Below are 25,994 nucleotides of genomic sequence, written 5' to 3'. Positions count from 1 at the left end.
TGCAGCTCGTAGCTTGCTCTAAACTCGTTACTCATATTTAATACACACGTATTCTTTAAGATTATAAATGTGATGTTATGAATCTCTTTTAACAACGTACTTACGTACATCATCTTTTTTCATAAATTATGATAGTATATAGTCTGCTCTTTTCTATTGGTGTGATATGGAACTCAGATATATAAGATTGAAAGGTTATTGAGTGTAGAAATGTAGTTGGATTCTTGCAAGAACTTGCTGAGATTTTCACTTAAGCCATCTCTGCATTTAACTAAACTGTATAAACAGGTTATGGTAAATTATGGTTTTAAACATAGAGTATGGATGTGTGTTTTTCAGTGTGCAAATGCAAAAAGTTACAAAATGGTGCCTGTTAACAAATGAATAGATAAAGACAGATTGAGCATGTACAGTCCCATAAACAAAAATAGATATTACAACAACAATAACCTACTGTCATGAAGCTATTTTGTTGGAGAGCCGAATTTCATAATAGATTCCCTTCATCCTGTTATAATCTGCTGCCTTCAATTTTCTGCATAATGTCAATAGGAACCATCATCTTCATCATCACTATAGCACCTTGATTTACACAAATACTCTGGGCATTAGATGTCTTATGCAACCGATGTGGGGACGTTAGAGTTCGCAATACATTTACCGTTATCAAAGTCGATTTTTGTAAAGTAGTATCAAGAAGTACCTAGTAATGATAGACGTGATCGGTGTACATATGGGCAGTCATATTCAAGGCTTTAAGCATCGGTTCCCCGTTCTTGTTAAAGCTAAAAACACACAATCCACCGTTGTTGACATCCATTGCTCGGAACCTCAACAACAACAACAACAACATTTTCCTCAACATTTCTTTTCGAACTCAATATATCAAACAAACAAACCAACATCTCTTCCAAACTTGTATACCTCTCTGGGCCAAGCCCAAGGGCTGTGCAGATCATTGCCCTCAAGATTGATTTATGAGTAACAACCAATGAACTTTCTCCCTGGCCATCAAACACATGTAATATAATTATATGCATGGAAGATTTTAATTCATCCGGCACAAACATTATAATATACCGGTGTAAGTAAGATTTCCGACCAAGCTTCAAGAGCTCTCTCCCACAGCTTCTCTAGTGGATAAACTCCATTGATGCATAAATTGGAGGGATCTTCTCTCCATTGTACAAACTCCTTGGGATATAGTTTCCTGGCATCCACTGCCTCCAAACTATAAGTAACGTGATATACTAACGTTGAATCGTTATACTACTTTCTCATTTGACATATGTACATACTCATGGAAGATCAAAGGAGGCTATATGAGACAGACCATTTGTAAGGCCTTCCAGAAAATACAGATGAGCCTCCTTCAGCGAATCGAGATAAATCAAAGGCTGCTCTTTCCCTTGCCATAAGATTTCAGCAGTAGACTGCATAGCAAACTCACAGCTTGAGAGGCTCAGGCATTATAAACCAGTTGGAGGAAAATCAAGCGAAAACAAACCTTGGCACGGGATATTGGACTTGAGAAGCACTGGTCGAAGTGCATCTCAGACAGAGCTGTCCGACATTTTCTGGCTTGTTCAATGCCTTCTTCGGTTAGGACTGACAGGTTTGAGCTGCCCTACAGGGATGACAACATAATAAGCACTCAAGAGGCTATTAACAAACAGAAGTGCATAGATGTATAAGTTCATCACTGGATACTTTTCCAAGATTATGGTCATGTATTACTAAAACAAGTAAATCAAGCTGGTTGCACAACAAAGAACTAACTCCAACAAATGTAATGTTTTATTAAAAAAATTACTGACACTAAGAAACTTGACAAGCAGAGTTTGAAGACAAAAGGGAACCCAAATTCAGAAATAAACATAGACTCATAGTTGTCATAGTAATATATGACAGTAGTTGGGAACAAACCTGAACTCTACCTTCTTTATTCCAAGTGCTATAACCATGCCGAACCAAAGTAACCTTCTTTGGAGAAGACAACAATTTTTGAGTAAGTGAAGTAGTAGCTCTACCAAAATCATATGCTCCACCAGTCAGTGAAGCACTCTTTCCAGATACCTCTGTAGTGAAATGATTCAAGGAGTCATGCAAAAGTTTTATACAACCAAAGTTGGAGATAATATACCAAAATAGGAATTTCTTTATATTTTTAACTCTTGCAACGGAACACATGAAATCAGTTATCACCAGAAAATATAGACCAAAATTGGGTTATTGAGAACCACCCTACCAATCCATTTTTGGTCATAGATTCATCTCTTGGAGAAACCATAACTAATTTGCCAAAATTGAAATCAGCTAAGACAGTACAGTAAATTGCCCTTGTCTAACAGAGCATGTAAATCCAGCCAGAAATATCCGAGTTGTTGGCTCATCAAATAAAGAAAGGCAAGTTATAGTGAATACCAGTGGCGACGGAGTATTCTGATGAGCACCGAATTCGAAGAGATGGGCCCACGCAAGAAAGAATTTTTGGAGGTTTTGTTGATTCTCCAATGGCGGAGTTGGACAAGAAGGGGTTCAACACAAGATTGGAACTCATTGCGGAAACCTGTTTCTGTAACTCAAAATTCACCACGTATATTTTTTTCTTGCGCTTCACAAGTCACAACACAATTGAGATGCTCCCTTTGTGCAAGAATGAATGTTGTGCGATATTCATTTGAGGCTGATAATCTCAACTCAAACCGTTTCAGCTATCTCAACTTGGGAAGGCTGACCATTCGTTCATCTTGTGTGCATGGTTATAATCTTCTGTTAAGACTCTCTCTCTCTTCTTCAATTTTCTTTTTTCCTTTTTTTATTGTATGGTGTGGATTTGTTGAATTTAATTAGCTAAGTTCGATTATTTCTAATCTTCGATATTTTTTAATACTGGGTTTTTTTTCCGTGTTTTCTTTCTCTCATTTCCCAATAAATCTACTAAAAGATTATTAATTGTTTCATCGTTACACATAGTATAACATTAGCTTCTTCAAAATAAAAATGATGCTACTCTGCGAGATTTTTATTTTCGCATTGACTTGGAGAAATAACGATTTTTTTAAAAAATCCATTGAGGAAGAAAACATTTGTTTGTTATTTTGTAAACAATAGATAAATATTCTTCGAATAAATAGAAATAGCCACAACACACACCTGTAGTAATATTATATTGCCATCCATACATGATCATTCTGAATGATGAAAGCCAACAAAAACACAACCAGCATGGTCCCAAATTTACCAAATAATACAAGGGATGGAAATAAGGTGAAGAGAGAGTGACATGAAAAGGACACATTTAAGTGTTGGTGAGAGTGAAAAGATTCATAACATTATGAATGGAGTAGAGAAGTATGAGGAAATAAGCAAGCAGAGCCGCAAAGCCAGCAATCATAGCTCCGGTCACGCGATCACAAAACTTAGGCACTTGGTCGCATATTGGCAGCCAACCGGCATGGCTGTTTCCTTTCTTCCCCACCTGCCCTATCGCCAAACATGCCGATATGCTCGAATCCAGAAGCACCAAAATCAGCTGCTTCAACCCACATCAATTCATTAATTTCTTCATCTATATGTATATAGTATAATCCAAATTGCAAAATCTCATACTTACCAAATCAAGCACCAAGATGAAGTGGCCGTATGAGCTCTTGGAAGGGAAGAAGAGTAATATAAGAGTGTAGCCAGCTGCAATTGCATTCATCAGTACAAAGTACCTGCATGCATGCAACAAATATCATATCATAGATTAATTAATGAAAGTAAAGAGTATATTATATTATGTTATGTTATGTGACAAAATGAACTAATAATAACTGACTTGAAGGTGGGAGTGTTGGAGTATTTGGCTTCAAATTTCATGTTGAAGACGGTGGCCGAGTCACTGCTGGTGACCATCACTGCCGTTGCTGAGACGGTGGCGGCCAAGGCCACCAGCCTCAACACCAAGATTGGGATGTTCTTGGAAAAGGCCATAGCTTTCTCTGAAATATTATTGTTGCAACAAAAAATTTAATGGTTTCTTTTGTAAGATTTGAGTGGATATTAAAGAAGTAGAAGATGAGTTAGGAAAGGCAGATGAATGGGGGGTTATATTTTGTAATGGAGGGTCAATCTCTAGGTAACCTAATGGTAGCCACCCCATATGTTTCGCCAATTGTGGCATTTTCCTGAACTCTCCAATATTTCCCCTTTTCTTAATTATTACCGTAGCTTGTTACTTATTAGTCATTACCCCCCTGGTATATTTAAAATTTAATTGTGTGTTGTTTGAATTATTGAAGGGTTGTGTCATGAAAGTTTTTAAATTGTGCACAGATTTGTATGACGACATGGAGCTTGATGTACAAATGATTTTTAAATTGAGTTGAATCATTTTTTGTGTCGCAATTGTCGGTTCAACTACCTGGCCATAGGTTGAGACTGTACGGCGCTTTACCTACAATATCAACTACCGTATGTTGTTTATTTGCGATCTAGTATTGATAATTATATTCAGAGATACTTAGGCCCCGTTTGGTAGCTATGTTACGATTAGATAAGAGGATTAATCCGGGTTTATTTGTGCATTTGGTAGCTATGTTAATAAACTTAATAGCCCGTGTTCTGTATCCGGCCCGCACAAAGCCCATTAAAAAATCTATGTTTCAGTCACATATGTAACCACCCATTTTGACATGTTACATATCAAGGATACCTAGTTAATTTTGCAAAATACATTTTTACCCATAATTTAAAATTTTCGAGCCCTACTCCAAAACTAACGTCTCTTCCTAATCCTCACTTCACAAATAAGGATAAAAATTATAATTGTGAACAAGAAGTTCTTCCACAATTCTCTCACCCCCCTTCCACTCCCCGCCAAACGCCGGCGAAGCCGCCGGTGTCAGAAACGGCGTCTCCAAAATATGCAGCAAATCGCCCAAATTGAAGCCCCCATCTTCCGATTCCAAATCCTCCCTAGTCTCCTCCGCGATCGTGAACAGAAATCGCGGGAAGCTCCCCATGTTCTCCTCCGCAAACGGCTTCTTCAGCCAGAGGTCTTTGGACTGCGGCTCGTGTACGGCGGAGGAGGAGGTGGGCCCCCTGCAGAATTGGAGAATGTGTGAAAAATTGGATCTTTTTTTGTGGGTTTGGGTTTGTTGCTGATTCTTCTTTCGCCATAGGAGGTAGTAGAGCTCGGCGGCGACGGCGAGGGGGAGGCTGCCGAAGATGACGCATAATCCCAGGCCTAATTTGGTTATGGATTTCATTTTTGTGCATTTGGAATTATTAGGGCAACATAAGGATAATTAAGTAATTAAATAAAATTAATGAGGATAATTTTGACCATTACAATTTTAATCCTTATTTGTGACTTGTTGAACCAAACACTTAAATAAGATAACTCACAATTATCTTAATCTACCAAACACCCAATATATATTTCTTAACTACTTGAAACTATGATAAGTATGATGAATTGTATAATGCCTAGTCGAAACATGACATAGCTACCAAACGGGCCCTTAGTCTTCATTAATTATGTAATGTTTTTGTATCAAAGCTTCCAAATTTGACTCGTCTTATCTTAGTTGCATTTTCTTTCTAGCAAACTAAAGAGGGTGCCACATCTTCATATGAACTAATGGGCTTAATATACAATACGCATTTAGCATAGGCTTAACATAACGCAAATGATTTCTTACTCATAAAATTTTAAATATTGCAAAGCAATAGACTTGAATAACTTTACTACTAGACCAACACAGTATCACATTCTTTAGTTCATTATGTCTCACTACACACCTTACTATCAAATTACGGACTTCATGATTACATGACACAAAATTCAGTCCACCCGTAATTTATAATTTAATTATGTATATTTAAATGATTAAAGGTGGTACAATCTATCACATAATTTAAGAGCCAACTTTTTAAGTAACTTGACAGTTGACAATCATCATTCGTTGATGCACACGAGGTTACAGACTTTACAAAATTACTTTGTGTGCATCATACAAATAGTTACCGTGAATTGTTTATGGACCGAAGCAATTGTAAAATAGAATTGTCAACAAATACTTAAAATATCACTTGGGCTACATCAACCCATCGTAAAACTAGCCCATTTTCTTTCCAAGAAAACACAGCCATATAAAGATGTAATGCTCAAAATCTATGAATATGCATGACATTTGCAAAAGGTCAAATATTTCTCAAGAACAGGCTTGCACAAGAGCAGAAGAAGATAGTAAACTGAGAGGTAGTCGTTCATGAGAGGAGTTTTCAGAAGATTCACAGTTGCCATACATAAAAAGTTTACCAATGGAAGTGATATTACTCAGTCATCGGGAGGGAAGTCCTCATCTGAAGCATTTCCAAGAAATGAGCCCAGTGTCTTTCTCAAAATGCTGAAGGTCTTATCATCCTGCTCACAAAAGAACATTCCATTGATACTTCATTCTATAATCCAAGATATCAATGAGCACAGAAGAAGGCAACACCAATTATTTCACCTGTTTCTTCTTCTTGAGGGATTCCTCTAGTTGAGCTATTCTTGCTGCATTTGCTTTCTCCACTTCAGATATCATATTCTTCTCTTTCTTCCCTATAACCAGTTTTTAGCAATTATTCTAACATGCTATCTTATAGGAGTATGTAGAATGGGGAATGTGACAGAGTTTCCTTCGCTCACTCATTTGCTCGTATCGCAGAAATAACTTCTCCTTGTCCTCTTCATATTTGGAAATTACTTCTGTCAATACCCAAGTTGGAGATAACATATTAATATCAATCAATGTTTCAGGTAATGCTATATGGTTCCAAAGTTTATTTTACTGAGACAATTATTGCAGAACAGAGCCAATGCAGACAAATAGGCACTACTATATGTTAACGTAGCTTGTGTAGCTCTCATGAACAGTGTGAGAAGTCACTCTAATAATATCATTAATAATTCAGGTTATCGGATTAGACCAATGTTATCACAACATCAGATTAAAATGAATATGTTAACCAGGGGTTACAAGTCTATATAACAGAACCTTTAACTATTTAAATCGTTTTTCCTTAGCCTTACATAGAGTACCAAATAGGAAAGACAGTAAAAGACCTGGCTTCAGACAAACATTCAATCTCGTACATTGTAGAAAGCTGATACTTAAATCTCCTTTCAATTACCAACACCCTACATCCAGTTGTTCCAATCATCTAAAATCTGAACTTAGAAGTTACTAATCAAGCAGCAGAGAAGGCATAAACTGAAGACAGAAGATGTAGGAAGATTACCTTTCAAACCTTGCACATATGAAGATTTTTCCTTGCAGAGTGTTTCATAAACTTCTTGGAACTTGGCAGCCTTACTCTTCAGTAAATTTTCACACTACACAGATGCAAATACATCCAGTTAAAGTCTCAATGATGGAAGTGGTAAGGTATTGACAAGATCCAACTAGTTCTCTTTTGTATACTCCACGTCAGGACCTCTTTTGAGCTCTTCATGAGACCCTTAGCAAAGCTTTGCCTGTCAAACATTATGAGGAAGTATTCTTGAGCTTAACCGAGCAATGACAATATCCAGAATATTATGATGATAGTGTAATTGTCCAAATAATATTCATGTCACCTGTCTTTCTCAAGTTTTGATTTCAACTCATCCAAACTAGCTTTGATCTCTGCAGACACACTGAAACCAGAACATCAGAAGTTGATTGAGCTACTTATTACTCCTGGCCTCATTAACATTATCAGCCACATGTCATACCTAATTCTAAAGGAAAATAGCACTTGCAGAAGTCTTATTTCATGCTTATCTCCTTACTACCAATTAACAGAAAATGAGTCCACTTATCTTCATTTAAAAGAAATGAGGTGACTATGTATGAGATGAGTTTCATTCTTTCTACTGACAGTCGATCCACATTTCCAAAGATTACCACCAACTATCCGTTTGTGAGCTATATGGGGAAGTATCTTAGGTAACAAACATACATGAACTCACTAGTATAATGAAATTGAACAAATAAATGAAAACTGTTTCCAGCCTATGTAGTTTGTTTACACATACGTCCGATTGAAACGAGGTAAAGTACTTGGTAGCAAATCCACATGTTTCATAGTCGTTCAATGCATAATGTTTCACATAATTGTTATTACTAATTTCAAATTCAGCAAAAGTCAGGCCATCAGCTTTAGATCATAAGGTAAATCCCCAATCATTTGCAAATTCTATAAAATTAACACCAATCAGAGCTAAGCGTAACATAATTTGAAACTATTTTCTGTATGATCAAATTAACGCACATCAAAACTCAACCTAGATCGCCAATAAAGTTCCGGAGTTTTTCACCTAGAAATTGTCTCTTCGTTCTTCTTCTGATCATCTTTCTGCGCCTTCGCCTTGATCTGCTGAAGAGCGCTCATAATACCTTTAATATCACTGCACTTAGAAGAGAACTTCAGCAATACTTTTGACAAAATGTTTGGTGATAACAAAACTACAGTAAATCAGCTAAGAAGAAGACTTCCTCGCGAAATGCTTACTCAGAAATTGCAGCATCAAAATCATCTTCAACAACGACTCTCTTTCGCCGATCCTTCGAATTCTCCGACTCGGAAACTCGCTTCGCGCTCGCTTTTGCCGCTGACATTATGAACGTCACCTACGCAGCACTCAGATTTTGTGCTTATACTATCAGAGAGAGAGAGATGAAATAGTGAAGCAGCTTGGAATTGGGATTGCGCAAATAGCTCTCTTATTAGGGCGGGAAACATATATTGTCATTTTATTTTATATCTAGATCTATTGGGTTTGATTTTGATGAAAAAATATTTGATTTTGGTAGTAGTATTTGATATCACCATATCCTAACATAAAAAGCTTAATATTTGAGCACTTGATAATATTCGCTGTAACAGTTGGTAGATAAATTAGATTTTCCATCGTCACTTATATATTTTTTATTTATACGGAGTACTAAAGTTGCCTCATTTTACTAATGCCTCATTTTATGTAGTACTACTAATACTAGTAGTACTTAATAATTTTAGTCATATCACTATCTACTAGAAGCTTAAATTTTTTAGTTTTGTATACATGAGTGATAGTTTCTGTTTTGAATTTTTAGTCTGATAGTTTGAATATGTCGTTGAATCAAAACGAGTTTTCATTTTCATACATCAGTCAAAATATTTAACTGGTATCATTAAGTATTATTTTTATTTTAAATCATCACTGTTTTTTTTAAAATCTAAAATAAGACTATTAGTCCAATACTAATGGATTCAGTTTTCAAAGTCCAGAACGCTCAAGTCCAATGGTTGAATTGCTGCTAAATAATTTGACCACCTAAAAGGAAAAACAATGCTTGATGTTAAAACATAATAGAAAATGTAAACAAATGTAAAAACAACTGCCCCAATGCCCCGGTAATAGAAAATGTAAATAAATGACAGTTCCCCCAAGTGGTGGGTAGGTACGGTATACCTTACCGAAACCACCATACCGTATACCTTACCGCAAATTCGGTATGTAAACAAATCATACATTTACTTAACCAAAATTTTCGGTATACCGAACTTCGGTATACCTTATTTTCGGTATGACCAATTTCCATACCGATGCAGTACCTCATTTTTGGTATACCGTACCAAAGTTCGGTATACCGTACTTTTGCGGTATACCTTACTTTCAACATCAATGAAAAGAGATAATTTGAGTTTTTAGAATATTATTTATATTTTATTTTTAAAAATATATATTACATATATTTTATTCATAATTATATTAATATTTCACACTAAATTTTATAATTTTAAAAATATACTATAAAATATATTTTATACTATTAAATTTATATTTTACGGTATATACCTTAATTTACGGTACATACCGAACTTCAGTATGAGGCGGTATACCGCGGTATATGAAAATTCATACCGTTAACTTACCGAAAGATTTTGGTAAGGTATTATATCGTACCGAAAATCATGGTATACCAAAAGTTCGGTATTTTCGATATTTTTTCGGTACGATAAGACCGGTATTTCGCTATTTTTCCCCAGCCCTAGTTCCGCCCATTTACTAGCCTACGGAATTTGATTTAATTCTTATTGGATATTTTAGTGTAATTGGATTAACTTGATTGATCAACGTGATCATAATGAGACATCAAATAAGTTGGAAGTGCGGAGTATACACTTATTTGAATTCCTTATGATTAGACGGGGGTTCAGGGGCGGCAGCCCCTGGCGGTGTCCAAGGGGAAGAGCCCCTGGCTGGGGTTGAGTTGTACAGAAATTTCATCCGGAAACGTAATTTCCGAAAGTTGAAGGACTATTTTGCAATTTCCTATTCCCGCAAAAAACTGTTAAAAACAGTTGTGAAACGAAGAGACGCGACTCTTCGTTTTCAGCCTCTTCTTATGATCAATTTCTAGTTTCAAAGTTGGATAGAATCAACATACGAATATCTTCGAAACCTGAATTATATCCGATCAAATATGGGTAGAACCGCCAAATTGATTTGATCTGAAAGCGTTTCACACCTTTTAAGACATCCGATTTGTTCAGATTTTGTTTAAACTCCCTAACAATTCTCAATTGTTATTATAAATAATAGACAAAATAAAATCAATGATCTTACATAGAACTAAAGGCAAGATATAAATCGAGATTTTGGAGCCATTAATTTATTCTGTACCATTTATTGTATTCCTATGTAAAAGATTCAATAATAATTTTATTTAATTCTTGTTGAATATTGGTAACATCAAATTGTGCAAATAAATAATATGATCTTCTAGATGGAAGGTTACCGTGTGCATCAAGTCTGGTGAACGCGTGCACATGACCTATAATAGTGTAGGACTATAATTTTCCAAAACCTTGGGCACATTAATTCATCGTCAATTCTTGATTTATACTTAAAAAAAACAAAAAACAAAAAACAAAAAACAACTTTTTTGGTGCCACACGAATCGAGCTAGTTGAAATTAGCTCGTTGTATTCTTAACAAGAAACTAGTTTCATGGGGGGCGGCTATCTTTTTTCTCAAATTCAAGAAAACTGCACATTCTCAATGTCAAGTATGCTTCCTACCGAAATTTCCAAGTCATTTCTCTTACTTCTCTATGACCCTACACGTGCTTGGCTGAAATTTAACATATACTATAAAAATATTATTTTGTGGGTCTAACGTGACAAATATCACAATGCGAAAATTACTCTCTCCCTGAAATTTTGTCACATTTTTCATTTTCCGTCCGTCCCATAAAATTTGTCACATTTAATTTTTTACCATTTTTGGTAATGAACCATACATTTCACTAACTTATTTCTACTCACATTTTATTATAAAACTAATACTTTAAAAGTAGGACCCACATCCTATCAACTTTTTCAACCTACTTTTTATTACATTTCTTAAAACTCGTGCCAGTCAAATTATGATAAAATTTGAGGGACGAAAGGAGTAGTAGAGAATGGAACGAGGATATCCTATTAGTAGAAAACTAACATGAAAATGGACAACTATATATAAACAATACACAAGTAGTACCATATATAGCGAATAGCCGAATATACGAGTAATCACATTCCTAATCGTTATAACACCAAGCGTGTAACTCTTGAAATTCGACGAAAAATCACTTCATGATTATATTTATAATTATTTTTTATATTATTTTAATGGTTATAATTTGTAACATTTGGAATTTAAAGGCATTGTTGTTGACTTGTGAGACAATGCCCTTGATATGATGATGATGATTATTATTATTATTTAGTTAGTAAGTTAATTATAGATTTGCATATTTTTTCCATATCTTTTGTCTTGCTCATTAAGTTAGTATCCACTATTATAAATAGTGGACATTGTTATTCATATTATTCATTCAAGAAATATCAATTATCTTTCTATTTTATTTTCTCTTACTCTCTTTCCTTTCAAACATGCAAAACGCACAAAACCCTAATTTTGACGCCGGATTGGTCGACGGGCAAAAGCTCCTGCGACGTTCGACGCAAAATCTACGAGTTAAGGAACTTCATCCTTAACAATTGGTGCTTTCATTGAGAGATCTTCCTCCGAATCGTTGTCTACATGTCGTACGGCTACACCGGATATCAACTCCGGCAGTCGGATTACCACCCATGACAGCCCGTACCTCAACCCCTGCTCCATCCGATCAGAGCGTTAGATCAACAACCATCATATCCATATCCACAGGATGGGAGACTCCACCCACAACACCATCCCTACCAAGCCCGTCAACCCACTTCTTGGGATCCGCCATGGCTGCGCCAGGAAACTGCGTGTCAGCAACCATCGTCCTACGAGACAGATTTGTACTCGCCACCACCGCCCTCTTGTTGGGACCCGCCAAGGTTGTGCATGCAGCAGGGATACTCTCAACCTTATCAACCGCCTCAGCAGCCACACCACACCGCGCTCAGACAACCCACTAGTTGGGATCCACCTGCCTACTGGGAGACAACGGGACAACGCCCCTTCCACGAGGTCTCGGCATACGATCATCCGCTGCCCCCAACCATAACTCAGGATGGAATCAACCCGCGCCGCAGCCACCTTGTCCAACCACCACCACGGCACATCCGACTCTCGCACAACTTCAACAATTGTTGGAAGCTTGCTACAGGATGGAGTCTCACCTTGTTGCAGCCGACCGAAGCATCGACAACATGATTCCTCCCGAGCTGCCTGAACCTGCGCAGCCCTACGGCTCTCAAATTTTTGGGTTTGGGGACCTCGTTAAGCACCTTCCTCCATCAGGAAATAACAAGGCTTCACCGGGGCCGTCGGATTTAGTCCCCTACGACTCATTGGCTCCACCGCAGCAGTCGAGTACAACACCACCACCCTTTGCGCTGCTTCCCGATACCGCCCTCGAGCCGCCGTATGCTCTGTCCAAGACTTTAGTTGGGAATGTTTTAGAGTGCAATAAGAAAGAGATTGTGATTCTTGACTGTGATCGAGTCGAGGAAGGATTTGATGATTCTTCGGAGAAGATTCTACATTCTTCTTCTTGTTTTGGTGTAGTTGAGAAGGTTGAGAAGATAGAGAAGTCCAGTCCGGATTCCGCACGTAAAGAGAAACCGGTTCACGGTTGCATCGAGATTCAGTGCGCGCGACAATTGAATGCTTCTCGATTCAAGATTCCCCAAGTCCAGATTGGTTTGGGTAGTTCCATTGTGGACAACGCATCGCTGAAATTATTGAGTGATTCATCTTATGTCAAGGTTGTCGCAAGTATGAATCATCGATCAATATCGCTCGATGCCGATGCCCGGTTAATAAAATTGACATTGTCAATAATCAATTTTATGTTTTGGGATGTGGATCTGAGCCTAAATTTCAATTAAGTAACATTGATATATCATTAAACTTTTTTTAAATACAAAGCTTGAGTTAGCACCAACACTAATTACAATTGATTGACTTACATCGTGCTCAATTTTATTGTTAATTTCTAATTAACATTTAGGCGGCCTTCTAGAAGAAGATTGATGTATTATTATATCCTAATGTCCGAGTCAGAGAGGCTGCAATCAACTTTTATGAACTACCTACTAACAAATTTAATTTAATTTAATTTAATTTATTTAATTTAAATAGTCTTTAATACTACCTCTAGTCAATTCTCACTTTTGTTTATTTATTTTCTGTAATTTGTTCCTAGAACGGAAATCAATATAGTCTGGAGTCCCAACCAAGAATAGAAACGAGTCTATGCGTAATTGCGTATATATATATATATTAGGTTTTGGCTAATCAATTGAGGTCTTCACATTTTGATTCGAATTTTTTATGAATGTGTTATGTGTGTATGTGTGTTATTTTCAATTTGATATTGATCGAGGACTACAAATTAGTCACTACTACTATATATACGTATTAACTAATTTCCTAGGTATTTTATTAATTAATATGCACAAAATATGTTTATGAAATGAAATCTTCTGTTATAATATAACAAAATAAGAAAAGAAACGAGTGCATTTACATCGTAACTAGCCATTACAAGTTTACAACACATCAAGAGATTAGTGCGCACATATTAATACATTTATTGCCAATCTCAGGAAATTAAATTAACTTTCAGGAGCGTCGATAATTTATGTTTTAGAGGTGTTTTTTTTATTTTCTAATTATGTATATGCACAAGAAATAAATCGGCGGCAATAGTAAGTGAGTTTAAGAAAGAATGAATCATTCTAATTAGATAAATCAATTTTATTATTAATTCACGAGTAAAAAAATACAAAAATATACTAAAATAAGTAAAATAAAACTCTCCCCCACAAAATGAAAATAATCAGAAAGCTCCCAACACGTATGACATTAACATGCTTATTTGGATAACTTAAATATGCATTTGATGATGCCTCCTTTTGCATCCATTAATTTTTAAATATGTTGGGTCCATTATTTATTTTTTCTGATCTTTTGTTTTGACTTTGGTACATCTTGGGGCATGTGATCTGGCATTGCATTTACTCCCTTTCTAGAAGATCATCGTATAAAATTTGGGATTAGGGAATTTAGGTCAAACAAAAATTATGACATTCTAGAAGAGACGAATATTGACAAATCAAACACCCAGCCCATGCTGATTTTGCTGCTCCCCAACTGAAGTGAAGAGATCTTTATGTTTTGATTTTCACCTAAAATAAATCAATAGTAGTAGTATTATATGAAGAGATCTGGCTAGGAAATTATAAATAAATTCCTATAGAAAGAAGGAATTATAACTAATATCAAGAGCGCTTAAACTCGACCATTCATACAATAATATCTAAGTTCTTTGCTGCTAGGATGAACACAACAATTAGTTTTTGAATCACTTGTCTCTATTTTATGCAACTTGTATAACCATCCTCAAACCTTATATTGTATGATACTTGCATTATATTTAGTTATTGGCGTTATATTATAAAATTCTGTAACATATTCATATACAAATGAACCACAATTCAATTAGTACTTACATATTTTATTTCAATTAACATATTCGATTTTAATTAAAGAGTTTGTGCGTGTGTTACACAAAACAAATAGTAGTACTACTTCTAGTTACATGCATTCATGAATCAGTAGAGTATAATTCTATTTATGAATATTTGGAATATATTTTTGAAAAATTAATAGAAGTTAGAAATCAATCATGAGTATACTAATTTTGTGACATGTAATAAAGTTGATTGCCCGAAATTAGATAGAGGCAAAATGCCACGTTGATGTAACGACGATCAGAAGCTTCCTTGCCAATTCACGTGGTGGGGTCTGGAGCAGCCATCAATTATCACGAAATTATTTTTAACATAATTAAATTATTAACTGAAACAGACAGAATTAAATAGTTTAACTTAAGATTAAAAATATAATCGAGGGGTGCACTTATTTTTCTTTAATCGAGACAGCCGCGTCAGCAATTTGTTGTTTTCAGAGTTATTCTTAAATCTCACCCCATTTATAAAAACCCACTGCCTCATTTCAGTGTTTCACATCAATTTCCCCTCTCTTTGTTTACCTAATTATCTCTCTCTAAGCTTTGTTATCTCAGAAAACTTCGTCGGAGCACCTATTATTCATCCATCTGGTACGTATTTCTGACTCTGGCAGACCTCATTTCTGCTCTTAATTCTCATAAAAAGCAAGCAATGGTTGGAATATGTGGACGATTTTAAACTGTGTTAGATGTAAAGAAGAAGAAGAATAAGCTTTTAAATTCCTGATATATTTTCCCCAAAACGAAAGTATAAAATTAAGAAAATCTCCCTCTTTTCTTCTGAATTTGTGCCGTTTTAACCACGATCGTGGTTAGCAATTTTCTGGAAATACTTCATTTTCTTCACGATTTCAATCTGGAGCTTGGTGAGTGATCAATTACCAAATTTTAACTAGAAGATAGGTTAGGGCTTCAACCTATCAAGTGGAAATATGCTAGGATTTCGATGAGTTGGATCTGTTTGGATTTCTCTTATTCAATCTGGATTTTGAGGATCCTTGCCAATTTCAGCAGTAGGTTTTTGCGAGTATTAAACCTTACAATAATTTTGGGAGGTTGTAGATTTGTAGGTTGGTTGGTGGGTGGAGTTTCTACAGGTGTTCCTTGTTTTATGCTGAAAGGGTTATAGTTTTCATCAAGTAGGAAACATGATCGTATTCGAATTTCGTCTGATTATGCTTTTACCAACTACCTCTTAGGAGTTTTGATCTTGAGAAACATGTCTAAAGTAACATATGATCATTCAATAACGAAGTTTCGTTTCATTTCACAGATCAAGCAGCTCGAATTCAGGAACGGAGAAATGGCATTTCAGCAGTACTTTATGCAGGGATGGGAATCTATTCCTCAGGCATCCACTGAATCTGAGAAGCCGCCTTCTGCTTGCTTCGATTGCAGCATATGTTTAGACTTTGCCCAAGATCCAGTGGTCACCCTCTGCGGCCATCTCTACTGTTGGCCCTGCATATACAAGTGGTTTGATTCCCAAAGCTCATCCCTTGGTCCAGATGAGCATCCTCAGTGCCCCGTTTGCAAGGCCGAGATATCTGAGAAGACCATGGTCCCTCTATACGGCCGAGGGAAGTCCCTCTCTGAAGCAGGATCTGAAGGCAAAGTTATACCTCCTAGGCCACCGGCCTGTGGTATCAGGGGCCTTGCTGACTTGTTTAGTCCGGAACATCAGCTTCCATCCCCCTCTCGCGATTCTTATCAGAACCGGCATGATTTCCCAAATCCTCATGCTAGCTATGGTGTAGATTCGTCGCCTCAGCTGTTCAATCTTGGTGGTACAGCAGGAGTGCCGACCATAGGAATGTTCGGGGAGATGGTTTATGCAAGAGTCTTCGGTAACTCACAAAGCTTGTACACATACCCGAATTCATACCACACCGTAGTAAGTAGGTCGCCGAGGTTGAGAAGGCTGGAGTTGCAGGCTGATAAATCTCTCAACAGAGTCACAATTTTTTTGTTCTGTTTTTTCCTTTTGTGCCTCCTTGTATTCTGATTTCATTTACCTTCTATATAGAGTTTGTATACATTGTACAAAATTATGCCTGTGGGCAGATGAGAGTATACAGTATTTATAGAAAGTACATGAAAATTTTGCCCTTTTTTCTCCCCTCTGTTTGATCAAATGGGTCCAGTGTTTCATTCCTAATCATAAACATCTTCATCCAAAAAGCCATCCAAGTCAATCTACAACATTGCTAAATTTGTATTTTAAATAAATTATCTGAAAATAGGTGTTTTTGTCAGGTGGAATAGGATTGAGCTATGAATTTGAGCTCGACCCATTGGGCTTTTGGCCAGGCCCAAATTCAAAATTGCCCCTAGCACTACTACTATATAACTAAAAGTGCCATAAACATAAATAGAAAATCATTATACATGATGCTTACCAATACAAAATAGTAGTCGATACCATCTAAATATCTAATGATCTATGCGGTTGTTGGAACAGCAGCTAATAGTCAAATTAAGTTTGCTGCCGACTAATCTTTATGACTTGTATGTTCCACATGAATCATTAATAATATATATTCATCAAATCCATTTGTCACGTGCGATGCTTTACAAAATTCTTTCCCCTAAGCTTTCCTAATCCTAATCTCTCTATTGACCTGCAGTATATTTCTTGCCCATTGAACAAATAATGCATCACCAATTTCTCTAAATATTATACATTTCCTAAATTATCATGCCAAAATCTTAAATATTCGGTGCAAACGAGTTATCTTTTATTTAGAGATGTCAATCCAATCCGAAATTTGTGAATCGGTTCGAATAGCCCAATAAAATTAGTAAGTTAGGACTGGCACTTCGCAACGCAAATACAAAAACGGGCTAAACATGTTAGGAAATTTGGGTTGGCAGGTTAAACGGGTTGGCCCGACGGGTTGTAGTTTTTAATTAAACATACTTTTTTTTTTGTATTTTTCAATTTCATGTGCCGAATTTCACTAGTCTTCTACAATCTTCATTCTACACCTTTGCACTGATTCCATAGTACCAACTTCCACGATGCACTTCAACCCATTCTTTTGGCATTCTATCATCCGCCACTATCGGCTTACAACTGCCAAATCCAACAAAGGCAAAATAGAACCCATCATAATCACAATATATTTATCGTTATAACGATTGTGAACAATGCCAAAATAATGACAAGAACACAAGATTTAATTTAAATTGATTGCTCTAAATCTAATTTATCTTTATTCATGTTATAGTTTATCAAGATAAAAGACATCTCTAACTATTATTGAAGAAAGTCATGAAAATTTGAAGATATTATGTAATTCTAAAACTAGCCAAGAAGAGTAAAATATCTAAAATTTAGAATCAATTTGCAGAGGAAAATTTTGATTACATGAGTTTGTTTTTGAAATTTTTTTTTGGCCTGAATAGCCCGAAACACGGTGGATTAGGGTTACAGTTGAAAATTTATAACCCAAAAGTTCATAACCTGAATAGACCGCACCCAAATAGCCCGACATTTCGAATGGATTGGCCCGAAACTAAACGGATTAGCCCAATTGATATCCCTAGTTTTATTATTCGTATTACGCTATGCCATTAGGCAACATTTGTTTTAATTCGGCCAAATATTTATTTCCCGAAAAAGTAGGATTATATTATTACGAAAAACACAAAAACATGAAAAGACCAGCACAATATTTGGTTGTTCAGCTGAGACATGACCAGTGGTAAAATAGAGGCGTAGCTAGTTTGATGATAGATAGCAATTTATTGCATAAAGACATGCAATAAAATAAAAGAAAATAAAAACAAAATAAGATAATTATGGGGCCAATTCGCGAGTTTGTTCTTCCAAACGCACGAGTCAGACTTCGCGGGCATCCAACAAGATCGTGGTTTGTTGGATATTTTAATGTAATTGGATTAATTTGATTGATCAATATGATCATAATGAGACATCAAATAAGTTGGAAGTGCAGGGTGTACACTTGTTTGAATTCGTTATGATTAGACGGGGGTTCGGGGGCAGCGCCCCCAAGAGCGGGGGTCGAGCTATACAGAAATCTTCATCCGGAAATCTTCATCAGGAAATTTTTTATTTCCATTAAAGTTACTATACAGAAATCTTCATCCGGAAATGTAATTTCTGATAATTGAAGGACTAATTTATAATTTCAGAAACTCGCCAAAATCAGTTAAAATCGGTTAACTGAAGAAGAGACGCAATGTTCCGTGAAGAGACGCGATGCTTCGTTTTTTGCATCCTATAATTGATCATTTTCGGTTCTAAGATCTTATCGAGAAATAGACAGACGAATCTTCTACAAATCTGAATTGTATCCGATCAAATATTGATAGAACTGCCAAAATAATTTGATCTGAAAGTGTTTTCACGCCTTTCAGGATATCCAAATCGTTGATGTTTGATAATATCTCCCTAACATGGTTGATGTCAGATCTTGACCCCACAATATTCATTCATTTGCACCAATTCATATATATACAGTTACAGCTTTTTCTCTCTGTGTCACGGTTTTAATTACACTATACAATCAAATGGATAATACTACGAAATACAAAAATCTAGTAACAACTACAGAGTATCTGCATAATCTAGTCTTGCTAACCGAGGCAGAAAATTTTACTGATTTTATTGTCACTTGAATTAGTAACATTACGTAGTATTTAAAATTGGACGTATTGGATATAAAAAAGGATACTTAATTTGACGGACTTATTTGTCATGAATCATGATTTAGAGCTACACTTAATTAATTAAATGGTTTTTAATAGTATCATAAAGTACCAAAGCTAAATCAAATTATTCAATACTAAACTCGTTCTTATTTTTATAGTGTGTACCAGTCCAAGGCTTTTGAAAATTTAATTGTCTGTGATGATGATTAAGTAATGTGATGGGTATTTATGCATGTTACAAATGTTAGTGTACACCTAGTAACACTTTCTAGATAATTCGTTTCCAGTCTATTTATAGTATTTCAAATTCGCTATTCGATCTATATATTTACTTAATAATATATGATTGATGGGCATAGGGTTTCAAGAAGACAGCATCGAGACGATGGGAATTCCAGCACAAAAATTCCAACGAGGAAAAAGGCACCTTCTTCTCAAAATCTGCCGCAAGAAATGTGAGCCCACCGCCTTTCCTCCTTATCTCAAATCGCGGCATCGACCCGACGAAAAAGGTGTTGAAGCTCAGACTCTGAGGGAGCTGAGGGAGGAGAACAACCACCTCAATAAGGAGAAAAGAGAGTTGGAAATGCAGATAGCTCATTTCAAAGCACTCCAACTCAGGTTGCTCCAATGCCTTTCTCACCAACAACAAACTCAATCAGTTTGAAGCTTTACTCAGCTGTCAATCAGCTTGGACGTACAACAAACACAAAGTTTCAACAATGTCATCTTCTGTTTTTCCAACTCATGCATTTATGTATTTTCAAAGTTAGCACTGAAACCTCAAGAAATTGCAAACGATGTGAACTCCATACATTAGAGACAGAGCTTTGTATGGCATGTGACAAATCAAGATTAGGGCAGAGATTTTTCTGAACGAAATGGAAAATGATGCCCACATTTCCTTGAAATGGCTTGAAATCCCCCAGAAAGGTTATCGCTTTACATGATCCACGCAAAGAGCACAGGCTTAACAATAAGGTAATTGCAGGAGAGAACTGATTGCTTAACAATTTACACAAACATCAATTATATCTCGATAAAACTGAGGCAGTAACCATTTTAATGTATATAAAATACTCAAGAGAGTAGGAAATAGAAGAAACTACAGGTCCAGAACATGACCATTTCTTAAAACATCACACAAGTACTGCAATTTAGAGCAAGGACAATATGTAAAGTCGATATGCAAATCGGTCAAGAATTTACTCAGACAGGGTACTCTTAAGTTCGCCATTATTGTGGAGCTCCAGCACGATATCACAGCCTCCGACTAGTTCTCCTTTGTGATACAACTGTGGAAAAGTTGGCCAGTTTGAGAATGTCTTCAGTCCTTGCCTCACCTCCTCGTCACTCAGAATGTCGAAAGAACCAAATTCCAGACCCTCTTCCTTCAAGGCATTAACAACCTTAGAGCTGAAACCACATTTGGGAGCATCTGGCGTGCCCTTCATGAAAAGCATCGCAGGAGAAGAGTTTATCAACTGTTTTAAGCGATCCTCAAGAGTTGCACCAGATGCAATTCCTTTCTCAGCTAGAACCTTCTTGAGCTCTCCACTCTTTTGCATTTCCAGCACGATATCCGATCCACCGATAAGCTCTTCTTTTATGTAGAGCTGAGGATAGCTCGACCAATTTGAATACACCTTCAGCCCTTGACGAACTTCATCATCTGTAAGAATGTCAAAACTCGCAAATTTGACATTCTCCTGTCTGAGGATATCAACAACTTTGCGGCTGAAACCACATCGTGGCTCATCAGGTGTTCCCTTCATAAACAACACAACAGGACTTGAATTAATGATGCCTCTCAAACGATCGCTAGTAGCAGTATTCAATCCTGAGGAACCAGAAATGCCTCCCTTTCCTCCATTTGGTTCTGCTTTTCCAGTAGCTGAATCAATTATTTCAATATCGTGATCTTTGAATACCTGACCAAGTTCTCCATTTTCATGCATAGCAATTGCAATGTCAGAACCGCCAAGCAGTTCTCCCTTGCAATAAAGCTGGGGATACGTTGGCCAGTTTGAAAATTTCTTCAATCCCTCACGGACTTCATTATCTGTTAAAATATCAAAGCTTCCAAATTTGACATTTTCTTTCTTCAAGATATTAACTAGTTTTTGACTAAATCCACACTTGGGGGACTCTGGATTCCCTTTCATGAAGAGCATGACTGGGTTAGAAGTAATAAGCTGTTGGAGCCTTTTCTTCAGATTGTCGTCCATACCAGGAGACGGTTGTTTAATATGGTGTGATGCACCATTTTCTTTGGCAAGCTCCTTTACAGTTTCAAGTATAGTGGGCCCTGCAGCCATCCCAAGGCTAGCAGGAGCTGCAGAATCCCCAGGTCTGATAGATCCTGCAACTTTGGCAACCTTGTTGGCCAGACTAGATGGATCAGCACCTTCCAATTTATCAACCGCCTTGCCATCCTAAAAGAATCAAACATGATCCAAATAAGATAGCTGACACAAGTAAAAACAATTCTTTTCTCCATATGCCTAAGAAGGGGGGATCCATAAAAACTGTAAGGTGTCCAAATTGTTTAGAATTTGTCATGGTCCAGAAGCACTATTAACTTATGTTCTCACAATTTGCAAAGCTTTTGCTTTTTGAAATGCAAAAAATTCTTAAAACAGTTAATCTTGTTTCAGGGGAAGTCTTCTCACAAATTCAAGACACACAATCAGGATGTTTTGAAAGGGACAATTAAATACCTTAAACAACTACATTCATCGGTTAAATAAAGACAATAATAATGATATATGCATTACAGTACCTTTAAAAATACAAAGAACGGGACAGCAGAAACAGAGTATGCTTCAGAAATCTCAGGTTGTTCTTCAGCTTCCACCTATAACAATAACAGAAAATAGTGTCAGGCAAGAAATACTTGTAAGGCTTCCCAACAGTATTTTGCTACCAAATTTTAAATAAGACTATACACACCAAGGTGAAAAAGACAATAAATAAATAAACACATTATCATGATAATTACATAATGACAGTGTCAACCTTCTTTTCACCACTACTACCAAGGCCATCTACACTGTATCTTCCGGTTTCTAATCCAAACGGTTCTTGTAACTAATAAATATGAGATCAGAATCCCTATTTCTAGGTTGAAGCCTGATCTAACAACAAAGGCTCTGCCAAGCACTTCTTTTCAGCTTCCATTTTGGTGTGTTAATCATCAGAATACCGCAAAAAATATGAACAATACTCTACTGGGACAAGGTTATAAAGAATGAAATCCTCCCATTAAAGCAAACAAGCAGCTCTAGACAGCAGCCTTCTATCCTCAACCCTCACTTTTAAAACCCTAGCAATTCCTTCTTCCTTTTTAATCATCCAATTTCTTTCTCGGGTTGAATAAATTGTTTTCACATGAAATTGTAAACAAAAGCATCAGTAGTTCTTTCAAATTGTGTGCTGTTCTCACTTAAACGTATAAACTGAATAAAAAATACAAAAGAGAAGTCCAATTTCTCCAAGCAGAGGTGATTTCTCTAGTGTTCCTCTATCTAGAAGATGAAACTCTCTACACACTCCGCATACAACATAAAAATAGCAAAAGACAAAATTAAATCTCACAGCAAAAAAATCAGCAATATATCATCATCCCTGTACATCGCCGATAACCTAATTAAACGAAAAAGGAGTGCACAATCACATGTAAGGGGAGGGGAAATTGAAGTATTAGATAGAGAAAAAAAGTGAGATAATGTATACTCTTAGGAAGCGAGCGAGAGGGAAATCGGTGGAGAGATGCGAGAAGACTTGATCCATGTGCTTGGATGCCTCACACCACGTCGCCCAGAAGTGAAGAACTGCGGGAGCGCCCTCAGCGACGATATTGTCGAGTTCCGTCTTCGATTTGACCTCCTTCACCGTTCCTCCGCCAGCCGCCGCCATGATATATGTTGCACAGACTTTCACCGGTAAAAAGACTGATTGATTCGATTTGTATATCGCTCTTGCCCTCTCCTATCCTCGCAGCTACTACTATTTATATTTAATTAATTAAACATTATATTCACTAGGTTTTTTTATTCGTTATTTTCTAAAACTTCTATTTTTATTCCAGATATAGTAAGAAACTAATTTCTGTTTTCCTTATTTAAAATTTTGCTGAGCTGCCAATCAACTATAAATACAATAAATTACCATTGCACAATTCATGGCCATGAATTAATTATAATTTATACAACTAGTATATTTTCCCATCTATATTGCTTTGTGCCTTAGATATCTCAAACTTTTGCAACCAAAAATTTAGTGAGCAAAATGGTAGTACTTTAGAGTGATTTTAAAAGGCTATTATTTAAATCAGACCCATCTATCTTAACTACTTTTTGGTAAGTGTTAGAACATTTTCAATAATTTACATTAAATTTAAATTTATTTTAGTATATTTGCATCAAAATTAAATTTAAAAGATTATTTTGTATTCACTCAGTTTTAATATTTACAAAATCTAAAAAAATTTAGTTTATTTTGGCGTAAACCCAAAAATGAGTGTATCTTATTCGAAAACCCAAAATGGGATAATTTTTTTAGTATACAATTGAAGCTATTTTCTTATTTTATTTTATATTAATGTGTTGAATGTTCATTGTAAAAAGCATCAACATAGATAATGTAATACTACTCTAACAATATAAAGAGTTACTTATATGATTGTAGATTTTAATTATACATTATTTACTATTTTTAGGTTACATTATTATGCGTTGAATGTTCATTATAAAAATGATCATACACTTACCAAGAACCCACCATTCAAAAATAAAACATTCAAATCATCCCTACTACTTTGACATCATTATATATCTAGACAAAGCACCCTACAAATCCATTCCAAATCACATAGTATGCAACCACTGTTTAAAGAATTCAAGTTCATCAACCACAACTCTCTATTCAAACCATAAGACTCGGCCTGGTTTTCGAAACTGAACATGGACGGCCTCCAATGCTTTGAAGCTCCGTTTTGGTTCAGCTTCCCTCGTATGTTGGAATGTGCAAGCCGAAGATTCTTCATTTCAATGACTACAGCTCATTACAATCTTCTTATCCGTACATCAACTCCAATCTATCATACTCTCAATACTTCAATCTCTCCTGGTCTAACGCGTGGTCTCAATGTCTCTCCTGGTCTAACTCGTGGTCTCAATGCTTCAATCTCTCCTACTCTCTGTGCATCAATCTCTTCTTATCTCAATGCTTCAAACTCTCCCAATCTTAATGCTTCAATCTCTCTTAGTCTAATTGTTTCAATTGGTCTTCTACATAATCTTGATCAAGATAAAAATCAATATCCTTTACACTTCGTGGTCGTAGTGATCCAACGGGTTTTCAACAATTTCCCACTGAAGCTATTCTTACTACGGTGACACAGACTGATCTTGATCAAGGTCAAAATATCAATATTGATGATTTTGACTGTGATATTGATTTTACTTCTCTTTGTCTAATTGTTTCAAGTGTTCAACATGAGGCTAATTGTATTATTGTGACACAAATTGATCTTGATCAATGTCAAAATCTCAATATTGATAATTTTGATATTGATTTTGCTCATCTTGGTCTCATTGTTTCAACTGGGTTTCAACATGATGCTAATCTTACTAATGTGACTCTGACTGATCTTGATGAAGGTCAAAATCTCAATCTTGATTATTTGGATTTATCTGATATTACTCAGCTTTATAATAATTGTGTCATATAAATGTGGACAATAAGCAACAATGATGCTTATTAATGTATTTTAATCTCTATGAATCGTTTATGTTATTTCACTTATTTCATGATTTTTTTTTCTAAATCTTACATTGTGTTTTGTCCTTCAATGTGCAGGAAGCAAATCAAAATACTTGGGAATAGTTGTGGTTGTCATCATTACACTTTTAATTCTCATTTGTAGGCTCTTTTACTTTTTGTAAATATACCGAAATACCGTATTAACCGTACCGAACAAATACCGAATTTGTGATACGTTATGATACCTTACCGACAAATTTCAGTACAGTAAAGGTATAGATTTTCGTATACCGCGGTATACCTCACATATGCATATACCGACTATGTGGTATCATACCATTATCAATTTATACCGAACATACATTATATACCGAAAGTGAGGTATATACCGATCATATATATTCATATATTTCAATTATATATTAAAATATTTAATAAAGAAAACATAAAACTAATTAACAATGATTTTAAAAAATGCGGTACGAACACCGATATAACGGTATATTGTATCTTATTTGATATACCGTAAAAATA

General features: G+C 35.9%; 6 protein-coding genes across 7 annotated transcripts; 1 reads left to right on the top strand and 5 right to left on the bottom strand.

Annotated features, from left to right (window-relative positions):
- Positions 1-703: 703 nt before the first annotated feature.
- Positions 704-2,705, bottom strand: LOC121744347 (probable 2-carboxy-D-arabinitol-1-phosphatase). 2 transcript variants are annotated; one of them, XM_042137867.1, is made up of 7 exons: positions 2,425-2,705; positions 1,927-2,078; positions 1,508-1,627; positions 1,334-1,433; positions 1,081-1,220; positions 925-1,004; positions 704-830 (listed from the first exon to the last, which is right to left on the bottom strand). In XM_042137867.1, exons 1-7 carry the CDS (start codon positions 2,558-2,560, stop codon positions 704-706), a joined length of 855 nt encoding a protein of 284 aa, XP_041993801.1. In that variant the 5' UTR covers positions 2,561-2,705. The 2 variants fall into 2 exon arrangements, with proteins under 2 accessions (XP_041993801.1, XP_041993802.1); XM_042137868.1 differs by lacking the exon at positions 704-830 and having other exon boundaries at positions 951-1,004; positions 1,103-1,220.
- A 406-nt stretch (positions 2,706-3,111) lies between these two features.
- On the bottom strand, positions 3,112-4,022 carry LOC121744178 (CASP-like protein 1C1). The gene is made up of 3 exons (XM_042137625.1): positions 3,824-4,022; positions 3,617-3,719; positions 3,112-3,535 (listed from the first exon to the last, which is right to left on the bottom strand). Exons 1-3 carry the CDS (start codon positions 3,976-3,978, stop codon positions 3,302-3,304), a joined length of 492 nt encoding a protein of 163 aa, XP_041993559.1. The 5' UTR covers positions 3,979-4,022; the 3' UTR covers positions 3,112-3,301.
- Positions 4,023-4,787: 765 nt separating this feature from the next.
- LOC121746056 lies at positions 4,788-5,255 on the bottom strand. Its single transcript, XM_042139987.1, has one exon. It carries the CDS (start codon positions 5,253-5,255, stop codon positions 4,788-4,790), a length of 468 nt encoding a protein of 155 aa, XP_041995921.1.
- Positions 5,256-6,142: 887 nt separating this feature from the next.
- Positions 6,143-8,799, bottom strand: LOC121743931. The gene is made up of 8 exons (XM_042137338.1): positions 8,530-8,799; positions 8,336-8,425; positions 7,613-7,672; positions 7,471-7,510; positions 7,276-7,369; positions 6,683-6,742; positions 6,504-6,595; positions 6,143-6,415 (listed from the first exon to the last, which is right to left on the bottom strand). Exons 1-8 carry the CDS (start codon positions 8,634-8,636, stop codon positions 6,329-6,331), a joined length of 630 nt encoding a protein of 209 aa, XP_041993272.1. The 5' UTR covers positions 8,637-8,799; the 3' UTR covers positions 6,143-6,328.
- A 6,671-nt stretch (positions 8,800-15,470) lies between these two features.
- Positions 15,471-17,136, top strand: LOC121745462 (E3 ubiquitin-protein ligase RMA1H1-like). The gene is made up of 2 exons (XM_042139380.1): positions 15,471-15,608; positions 16,291-17,136. The coding sequence occupies exon 2, from the start codon at positions 16,321-16,323 to the stop codon at positions 17,020-17,022; it is 702 nt and encodes a 233-aa protein (XP_041995314.1). The 5' UTR covers positions 15,471-15,608; positions 16,291-16,320; the 3' UTR covers positions 17,023-17,136.
- Positions 17,137-20,696: 3,560 nt separating this feature from the next.
- Positions 20,697-23,687, bottom strand: LOC121743264 (monothiol glutaredoxin-S17-like). Its single transcript, XM_042136510.1, has 3 exons — positions 23,430-23,687; positions 22,477-22,551; positions 20,697-22,129 (listed from the first exon to the last, which is right to left on the bottom strand). Exons 1-3 carry the CDS (start codon positions 23,610-23,612, stop codon positions 20,900-20,902), a joined length of 1,488 nt encoding a protein of 495 aa, XP_041992444.1. The 5' UTR covers positions 23,613-23,687; the 3' UTR covers positions 20,697-20,899.
- Between the last annotated feature and the right edge of the window lie 2,307 nt (positions 23,688-25,994).

The sequence above is a fragment of the Salvia splendens genome, chromosome 8 (assembly GCF_004379255.2).
Source record: "Salvia splendens isolate huo1 chromosome 8, SspV2, whole genome shotgun sequence".
Taxonomy (NCBI): domain Eukaryota; kingdom Viridiplantae; phylum Streptophyta; class Magnoliopsida; order Lamiales; family Lamiaceae; genus Salvia; species Salvia splendens.
Note: the sequence above shows the minus strand (reverse complement) of the source record. Positions and strands in the feature narration are given on the sequence as shown.

Bases quoted from the DNA above. Each gene is read 5' to 3' on its own strand.
- LOC121744347 (XM_042137867.1), bottom strand. From the start codon at position 2,560: ATGAGTTCCAATCTTGTGTTGAACCCCTTCTTGTCCAACTCCGCCATT. The intron at 1,221-1,333 runs GTCTGTCTCATA...GTTTGGAGGCAG, and splicing joins TCTGGAAGGCCTTACAAATG to TGGATGCCAGGAAACTATAT. The intron at 831-924 runs GTATACAAGTTT...GTTGTTGTTGAG, and splicing joins CTTGGGCTTGGCCCAGAGAG to GTTCCGAGCAATGGATGTCA.
- LOC121744178 (XM_042137625.1), bottom strand. From the start codon at position 3,978: ATGGCCTTTTCCAAGAACATCCCAATCTTGGTGTTGAGGCTGGTGGCC. The intron at 3,720-3,823 runs GTCAGTTATTAT...GCATGCATGCAG, and splicing joins TCCAACACTCCCACCTTCAA to GTACTTTGTACTGATGAATG. The intron at 3,536-3,616 runs GTAAGTATGAGA...GGGTTGAAGCAG, and splicing joins TCATCTTGGTGCTTGATTTG to CTGATTTTGGTGCTTCTGGA.
- LOC121746056 (XM_042139987.1), bottom strand. From the start codon at position 5,255: ATGAAATCCATAACCAAATTAGGCCTGGGATTATGCGTCATCTTCGGC.
- LOC121743931 (XM_042137338.1), bottom strand. From the start codon at position 8,636: ATGTCAGCGGCAAAAGCGAGCGCGAAGCGAGTTTCCGAGTCGGAGAAT. The intron at 6,596-6,682 runs GTGAGCGAAGGA...AACTGGTTATAG, and splicing joins TCTGCGATACGAGCAAATGA to GGAAGAAAGAGAAGAATATG. The intron at 6,416-6,503 runs GTGAAATAATTG...TTTTGTGAGCAG, and splicing joins CCCTCAAGAAGAAGAAACAG to GATGATAAGACCTTCAGCAT.
- LOC121745462 (XM_042139380.1), top strand. From the start codon at position 16,321: ATGGCATTTCAGCAGTACTTTATGCAGGGATGGGAATCTATTCCTCAG.
- LOC121743264 (XM_042136510.1), bottom strand. From the start codon at position 23,612: ATGGCGGCGGCTGGCGGAGGAACGGTGAAGGAGGTCAAATCGAAGACG. The intron at 22,552-23,429 runs GTATACATTATC...TTATTGTTATAG, and splicing joins CTCTCGCTCGCTTCCTAAGA to GTGGAAGCTGAAGAACAACC. The intron at 22,130-22,476 runs GTACTGTAATGC...TGATTCTTTTAG, and splicing joins CGTTCTTTGTATTTTTAAAG to GATGGCAAGGCGGTTGATAA.